This window comes from Ammospiza caudacuta, chromosome 7, assembly GCF_027887145.1.
Source record: "Ammospiza caudacuta isolate bAmmCau1 chromosome 7, bAmmCau1.pri, whole genome shotgun sequence".
Taxonomy (NCBI): domain Eukaryota; kingdom Metazoa; phylum Chordata; class Aves; order Passeriformes; family Passerellidae; genus Ammospiza; species Ammospiza caudacuta.
The window spans coordinates 5660197-5668873 of record NC_080599.1 but is presented as its reverse complement, the minus strand read 5'-3'; the positions used below and the strand labels follow the sequence as shown (position 1 = coordinate 5668873).

At 53.4% G+C, this 8677-nt stretch overlaps 1 protein-coding gene across 1 annotated transcript; it reads left to right on the top strand.

Annotated features, from left to right (window-relative positions):
* Nucleotides 1–1738: 1738 nt before the first annotated feature.
* On the top strand, nt 1739–2719 carry LOC131559602 (olfactory receptor 14J1-like). Its single transcript, XM_058808019.1, has one exon. It carries the CDS (start codon nt 1739–1741, stop codon nt 2717–2719), a length of 981 nt encoding a protein of 326 aa, XP_058664002.1.
* The last annotated feature ends 5958 nt before the right edge of the window (nt 2720–8677 follow it).

Sequence of the window (8677 nt, the reverse complement as noted above, 5' to 3'; positions counted from 1 at the left end):
TGCCTGCAGCCACCCCGGGCACAGCACAGAGGCACAGAGAGCTTCAATCAGTCAGGGCTGGGAAGGTGCTGAGAAGTGCCTGGGGCAGAATCACTGCCAGCCCTTGGCACAGGAACCTCTGGCTGCAGGACAATGCAGCTGCAGCTCCTGGAGTGATCTCCTAAAGCTGGAACATCCCAACGCCTACAGACTCTGAGAGTATAAATCTGGGTATTTCTGGTGCAGGGGAGGTGAAATGCTCGTGAAGCTCTGACATGCTGAGGGCTTCTGATTAGTCATAGAATATTTCCAAGTCAAGGATTTTGATAAAAATGAGGAAACTTTCTAAGTCAGTTTCCTACTATTGCAGAATGAAAGGTAGTGGGGATGAATATTAAAGGTTGATTATGAAGTATTTAATATGAATTTTGACAAGTTCCTGAGACATCTGAAATGTTACTTTTTGTGATCAATAGGTTCACAGGAGATTCTTAATGTGCTTCCAATAGGTTAACAGGAGATCCCTAATGTGCTTTAGGCCACTGTGCCCAAGGACAGCAGCAACATAACCTTCGCTCTTAACCTTCAGGCTCAGTCTGAGCTGTCCTTTCTCCAAGCTGCAAACAGAATCTGCTCCCAGCCAGTGCCCAGCAAACAGGCAGGGTTTTGTCAGGCCAGGGAGAGGGCACAGAGATTTGGGGTCTGTGAGTGCTGCCACAGAGAGATCAGGAGCAGGGAAACAACTGCAGTAGGGAAATCTCCAGGAAGCGGAGAGAAAATCAGGCAATGAGAGGAAACAAAACTCAGAAATGCTGTGGCAGGGAGAGTTTAGAGATGCCCACAGGATCCCCTCCAGTGCAGCCCCTCCCTCTGAACAAGCCCCCTCCCTCCTGTGCCTCAGCCCAGCCTCTGCCCTCAGGGCCAGGACTCCAAGGCGTGCAGCCCCTCCTGTGCAGGCAGAGCTGCAGCAGAGCCGTGTGACAGCTCTGCAGCCCGGGCCCAGTTCCCTCTGCAGAGCACAGGGCTGGGAGCAGCTGCTCAACACTGGGGGCTCTGGAAGGGGCAGAGCTGGCTCAGGGTGACGCTGTCCCAGTGCCCGGCTCTGGGCAATGCTGTCAGTGCAGCCAGGGAAGGAACTGCATCTCCCTCAATCCAGTGCCATCATAAGGACACTTGGGAGTCTCTCTGAGATTTCAGTCCAAGCTGGGAGCTTCAGTCCAGGATGCAAACCTGTCCTAGAACAACTTTGTGTTATAAGATTGATGGGGAAAGGCAGAGCTGTTGTGACACTGAAAGTGCTGCTGAGTTGATGGAATGAGCAATGTGAGTCCTTGGCTACAAATGTGGAGCTGGGCTGTGGTGGATCCATCTGCTCTCAGCAGTATCTGGGGGTTGGTAAGAGAAACTTGGGAGTGTGAAAATTCTCATTTAGGAAATTAAAAGCCCAGAGAAACTCAAAACATAATGAAGTGACAGATCATCTGCTCCCAGTCTGCACTTACCATCTGGCTGTAGGGAACTCACTTTGTTCTACCAGAGGGCAGCAGAAATGCTGGGTGTATCTGATATTGAAGTAGAGCTGGACAGATATGCAGGGAGCTCAAAAAGAAAACCTCACAACTCTTAAACACAAAACATTGTCTATGTATGTTAAAGTGGAGGGTGTATGAGAAATGGCTTTTATTTTGGTTTCAGATGTCTCTCTGACTCTTCACTGTCCCTTTCTCCATGAACAGGTCCCCATGTCCAGGCCCAGCAAATGTCCAACAGCAGCTCCATCAGGCACTTCCTCCTGCTGGCATTGGCAGACACGCGGCAGCTGCAGCTCCTGCCCTTCTGCCTCTTGCTGGGCATCTCCCTGGCTGCCCTCCTGGGCAACGGCCTCATCATCAGCACCGTAGCCTGTGGCCACCACCTGCACACGCCCATGTTCTTCTTCCTGCTCAACCTGGCCCTCAGTGACCTGGGCTCCATCTGCACCACTGTCCCCAAAGCCATGCACAATTCCCTCTGGCACACCAGGGACATCTCCTACACAGGATGTGTCACACAGCTCTTTTTCTTTATGTACTTCATCTCAGCAGAGTTTTCTCTCCTGACCATCATGTGCTACGACCGCTACGTGTCCATCTGCAAACCCCTGCACTACGGGACCCTCCTGGGCAGCAGAGCTTGTGCCCACATGGCAGCAGCTGCCTGGGCCAGTGCCTTTTTCTATTCACTGCTGCACACAGCCAATACATTTTCCCTGCCCCTGGACCGTGGCAATGCCCTGGGCCAGTTCTTCTGTGAAATCCCCCAGATCCTCAAGCTCTCCTCCTCCAAATCCCTCCTCAGGGAAATTGGACTCATTGCTGTCAGTGCCTGTTTAGCATTTGTCTGTTTTGTGTTCATTGTTTTCTCCTATGTGCAGATCTTCAGGGCTGTGCTGAGGATCCCCTCTGAGCAGGGACGGCACAAAGCCCTTTCCACCTGCCTCCCTCACCTGGTCGTGCTCTCCCTATTCCTCAGCACTTGCACATTTGCCTACCTGAAGCACCCATCCATCTCCTCCCCATCAGTGGATCTGGCCCTGTCAGTTCTGTACTCAGTGGTGCCTCCAGTCCTGAACCCCCTCATCTACAGCCTGAGGAACCAGGAGCTCAAGGCTGCAGCATGGAGACTGATGATTGGATGCTTTCAGAAACATTTAACTGCTGGAAAATTTTTGCTAATCATTTGTAATGAAAGTCATCTTTGATACTCCTTGTTGGTTTCATTTTGGACGTTCTTTTTTATGTGTCTTACTTTTACAATATAGTCAACAAACAAATATCATTGCTTGTGCATTTCTCATTTTGTTTCTGTCTACTTTCCCTGTGCTCAGAGACTGTTTCAATGAGGGGCTGTGCTCTCAGTGGCTTTAAAATGAACTAAAGAATCTCCCAGGAAAGGTCTCACCGGAGATGCCCTTTTGTTGCCTTCTCTGGAGCTGCAGCAGCAATGTCTGTGTGCAGAGCTGGGGGCAGATCAGTGCTGGCCCATCAGCTGTGCCCAGCAGCAGCAGCACTTGGTGTTGCCAGTGCTGCTGCCGTGGCCCTGCCCCGCTGCCCTGGTGGCCCTGGTGTTGCTGTAGGGCCTGAGTGCTCTCAGGGCTGGGCACAGCCATGGGGGTGGCAGTGCCGGGGCTGCAGCAGGGACAGGCCATGGGCACTGCTGGGGCAGTGCGGACGCCTCAGGCCAGGCCCTGGGGGCTCCAGGCTCCTTGCCCAGGCTCTCTCCAGAACATGGCCAGGCCAATGCTCAGCACAGAAAAGCCCCGTGAGCAACCCCAGGCTGGCTGTGGGCAGGCTGGGGGCAAACAGCATGGCTGGGGCTTTGCAAGGGCCCTGGGACAGATGGGAAGGAGCAGCAGAGCAGGGGTTGATCCATCCCCAGTGCGCTGCACAGCCCAGGGCAGCATCCCAGAGCGTCCTGATGGAGCTGCCAACAACATGCCCCCTCTACAGCTCTGGCCTCTCCCCCAGCTCACACAGGTGCCCCATCCTTGCAGGCACAGACACGGCAGCACTGGCTCAGCAGCCCCTGTTTGCATTGCACACTGCAGGGGGAGCACCCCCATGCTGTTGCTGTGGGGACATGAACCTGAGGGAGCACAAATGCCATCTGCCCCTGGGGCCAGCAAGGGCTGGGAGACACCAGGGAAACCACTCAGCTTTGTTCTGGCCTCTGCAGTCCGCCAGAAAGTTTGTTCCCATCAGCTGGGACTTTCCTGTCCCACTGCAGACACTGTTGCTCAGAGCCAGGGCTGCCTGGCAGCCACCCCCAAACTGCCCTGAGCATTTCTTTGGCTTCACCTCTGCTTTCCCTATTCCTCCCTTGTCCAAATTTCTTCCTCTCGTCCAGCCTTGTTCCCTCCCTAAAAACAGCCCATCCCTGTTTGCCCTTTCCTCTCTGGCCCCACTCCCCATTAAAGTTCCTGACTTGGCGCCATGGGAACATCCTTTGGGGAGCAGGATTATCCTACAAGTGCTGCAGGAATTGTCTGCAGGCTCCTACAGTGCCTGGTGCTGCTTCCTGGCCAGAGGCACCCCAAGCCAGGGGGACACATCTGGGCTGCTGTGTCTGGCTTTGGGTTTCCCTGTTCTGGGCAATGAAAACAGCTGCAGAGGCTCTGCAGGACTGACAGGATGGGCTTTGGGGCTGGCAGGAGAACCTGAGGGACTTGGGCTGCTGGAGCTTCTGAAGAGGAGGCCCAGGGCTCCTCTTGCAACTGCTCCAAGGGTTCTTTCAGAAAACCCCAGAGTCAGCAAGGTTGGAAAAGACCTTGGAGATCATCAAGTCTAAGCTGTGCCCTGATACTGCCTTGTCTCCCCTGAGTCTTCTTTTCTCCAGGCTAAACAACTCCACCTTCCCCACCTGTTCCACACAGGACTTGTGCTCCAGACCCCTCCCCAGTCTTGTTGCCCTTCTCTGGACACACTCCAGCCCCTCCATGGCCTTCCTAAATTGGGGGCCCCAGAACTGGACACAGTATTATAAGCAGCTGCCCAACCAGTGCTAAGTACAGGGGAAGAATCCCTGCCCTGCTCCTGCTGGCCACACCATTCCTGATTCAGGCCAGGAGCCATTGGTCTTCTTGGCCACCTGCGCACACTGCTGCCTCATGTCCAGCCTGCTGTCCATCAGTCCCTGCAGGTCCCTTTCTGCCTGCCTGCTCTCCAGCCACTCTGTCCCCAGCCTGTAGTGCTGCAGGGGTTGTTGTGGCCAAAGTACAGGATCCGGCACTTGGACTTGTTAAACCTCACCTTGTTGGATTTGGTGCCTGGATCCAGCCTGTCCAGGGCCCTGTGCAGAGCCCTCCTACCCTCCAGGAGATCCACACTCACGGCCATCTTGGTGTCACCACATTTCCATGAGGCCCCAGAGTGTCCCAATGGTCTCCATGATTCCATGAGGCCACCCAGTGTCACAATGTCCTTTTGGTTCCATGGGACACCTTGGTGTCACAAAGTCCCTTGGATTGCTTGGGCCCCACAGTATCACAATGGCGCTGTGGTCCCCCAAGGCCCTGCAGTGTCACAATGGATCCTTGGTTCCATGAAGTCTGGCAGTGCAGCAATGCTCTCCTTGGTTCCACAGTGTCATAGTGGCCTCTTTGGGCCAAGGACCACCACAGTGTCAAACATGTTTCCTTCATTCCAGGAGTTCCTGAGGAGCAGCACTGGTGCCTGTGTTCCATGGGGCCCTGCAGTGTCACAATGGCCCCATCATGACACCAGATCCTGCTCTGTCACAATGCTCTGCATGGTTCCACAAGGCCCTGCAGGGTCACAGCGGTCTCTTGGTTCCAGGAGGCCTCAGAGTGCCACCATGAATTCCTTGGTGCTGCAGTGTCACAATGGAGCCCTGGTGACACATGATCTTGCAGTGTCACCAGGGACCTTTGGTTCCATGGGGCACCACAGTGTCAAAATTGTTCCCTCAGCTCCCAGAGTCCTTGCAATGGAGCAATGGCCCCTTGATTCCATTGTCCCCAGGGTCTCCTTGGTTCCGCAGTGGCACAATGGTCTCTTGGTTCCACAAGGCCCTAGAGTTTCACAGTGGCCTCTGTGGTTCCAGCAGGACCCAGACTGTCACAATGGACTCCTTGCTTCCATTCAGCCCCACAGTGTCACAATGGCCCCGTGGCTCTGTGCTGCCATGTCGTACACAGTGTCACCATGGTCCTATTAGTGCCACCAGGCCCTGCAATGTCACAATGGCCTCTTGCTCCCCAGGGCCCTGCAGTGTCACAATTATCAGAGAATCAACCAGACTGGAAAAGACCTTGGAGAGCATCAAGTCCAACCTGGGACCCAACACCCCCTTGTCACCCAGGACATGGCACTGAGTGCCACATCCAGTCTTTCCTTACACACTTCCAGGGACAGTGACTCACCCACCACCTTGGGCAGCCCATTCAAATGCCCAATCATAATTTCTGTGAAGAATATTTCCTGATGTGCAGTGTAATTGTCCTGTGGTGCAGCTGAAGGCTGTGTCCTCTTGTCCTGTCACTGTTCCCTGGGAAAAGAGCCTGACCCCCACGTGGCTGTACCCTCCTGTCAGGGAGTTGTAGAGAGTGATGAGGTCTCCCCTGAGCCTCTTCTTCTGCAGGATAAACAACCGCAGCTGCCTCAGCTGTTCCTCACAGGAGTCATGCTCCAGACCTCTTATCAGCCTTGTTGCCTTTCTCTGGACATGCTCCAGCCCCTCCATGTTCTTCCTAAATTGGGGGGCCCAGAACTGGACACTGCACTCGAGGTGCTGTCCAACCAGTGCTGAACACAGGGGAAGAATCACTGTCCTGGTCCTGTTAGCCACACCATTCCTGATCCATAGGAGTGCCAGGGGTTGGATGAGGGAAATGGTGGGGATGGGGTGGGGACAAAGTGTTATTGATTGTCAGCCATGGAGGGTCTTGATTTTTATATCTGTTCAAACTGCATTAGGAGGTACTGGGGATCAGTATCAATTGGGCATTGCTGATATCAGTCTTTAAAAAGGAAAAGAAAACGACAAAAAGTTCTCTCTGCTTTTTTTTCTTTCAATATAGCAGATTCACTTTGAATACACTTCTGAAATTTGTCTAATTAACTGCAAAAGAGTTGAAAACTTAGAATATTCTTTGGGACTTTTCTTCTTTGGGTGTATTGAACAAATATTTATGAGCCTTTTTCACTGAATTCCTGAACTGAAGAGCTGAAAGAAGAAGAAGAGGCATCTGGTGTAATAAATTCATCAGCAACCTCCAAGAGGCTGAGGATCCAACCCCATCAGAGCAGCAATGAACAGAAATGGGCATAGCTTTGTGGCTGCCCAAGCTTTGGCATGGGCCCTGGGCCTGGAGCAGGAGCAGCTCTTGAGGGCCCCAAGGCCAAGGCTCTTGTGCTGCCCTGGGCAGATGGGATGGCAGCAGGGGCTGCAGAGCTCTCAGCACCTCAGCCCAAGGGGAGCAGGGCAGCCAGGGAGCCTCCTTTGGCCTTGGCCAAGCACCTTCCCCCATGGCTGGGGCTGAGTCCTGTGGCAGCTGCAGCTGCTGCTGTGCCCTTACCAGAGGCTGAGGCCGTGGGGCAGTGCCCAGAGCAGCCTGGCCTGAGCAGAGCTGTGGGGCCAGAGCCGGCTGGGCTGGGCTGGGGAGAGGCGCTTGGTGCTGCCCAGAGCTCAGGGCAGCTGGCAGAGCTTGCAGGGAGCTGGGCTGGGCTCAGAGAGCCTGGCCCAGAAACCATTAGTGTCCATGTCAGCCTGGCTGAGCGTGCAGGGGCCAAGAAGAGCACCCCGGGGTCCACAAATTCTCTGCGTGGGAGCTGAGTTTGTGACCCCCTGAGTCCTCCCAAGTGCTGGAGCTGCACCTCCAGCTTCAGAGGAGATGTGACAGATGGGAGCAGGGACAAATAATTCCTGCTGCATTCTTTCTGGTGTTTGCTTATACAGGTGACCTGGATCCACATGTACATGAGGTGTTTTGTTTCAGATAACACTGTGAGAGCGATAAGAATAATATTTTTTAGCTGAATATAATATTTCAGGTATAATACACAATAAGGGAGAAAAGACAATTATGATCAGAAGAGCATCTGTGTTTGTCAGAGGACAAGAGACTTATTGATGTTCCAGCAGTCAAGCCTGTTCAAATATTTTCCTCAGGGCTTCACTGAGATGACAGTTGACCACAAGAGGCCAAAGCCAGCCAGAGCTCTCTGTTCTGGCAGCTTTTGTCTGTGAGAACACATGCATATAGGGAATTTTTCAGGGGGAGCATCAATTTTGGCTGTGGGCACCTGGAAGGATGGATGGTTTTCCATAGGAAGGAAAGCACGGGTTCCCAGTTCTCCAAGGGCTGATGAGAGGCAGCCCTCAATATTCCAAGATCAACTGGACCTGTCAGGTGGACTCTGGGAGGCCAAGTCAATCCGACCTTTTACCTGTTTCCTTGGACCTCTAAGGCCGCACAGTGTCACACTGATGGAGTCAAATTGTATCCTTGGTACCATGAGGCTGTCACACTGGCCCCTTGTTTCCATGAGGCCTTGCAGTGTCACAAGGTTCTCCTTGGTACCGCAGTATCACAATGGACCCTTGGTTCAATGAGGCCCGGCAGTGTCAAAATGGCCGCCTTGGTTCCATGGTGCCACACAGTGCCAGAATTGACCTTTGGCCCAACAGGGCCTCATAGTGTCACAATGGACTCCTTGGTTCCATGGGGACGCCAAGTGCCGTGATGAACCTTTGTTTCACAAGGCCTCAAAGAGTAAAAATGGCCTCCATTGTTTCCCAAGTGTGTGCTGTTTCACAATGGACCTATGACTCCATGATGTCCCAGAATGTCACAATGGCCTCCTTGGTTCTGCACTTTAAGAATGTCCCCTTGGTCCCTTGGAGCCCCACAGTGTCACTATTGTAGTGACAATACAGTGTCACTATTTTGTGCCCTGGTTCCATGAGGCCCTGCAATGCCACACTGGTCCTTTGGTTCCACGAAGCCCCATGGGTCACAATGGCCTGCTTGGTTCCATGATGCCCCATAGCACAGCAATGTTCTTGGTTCCACAGTATCACAATGGCCCCTTTGTTCCATGGAACCCCACAATATCACTGTGGTCCCCTTGATTCCACGAGGCCCTGCCGTGCTACAATGGCCCCTTGGTCACAATGAGTTCCAAAGGCTCATAATGGT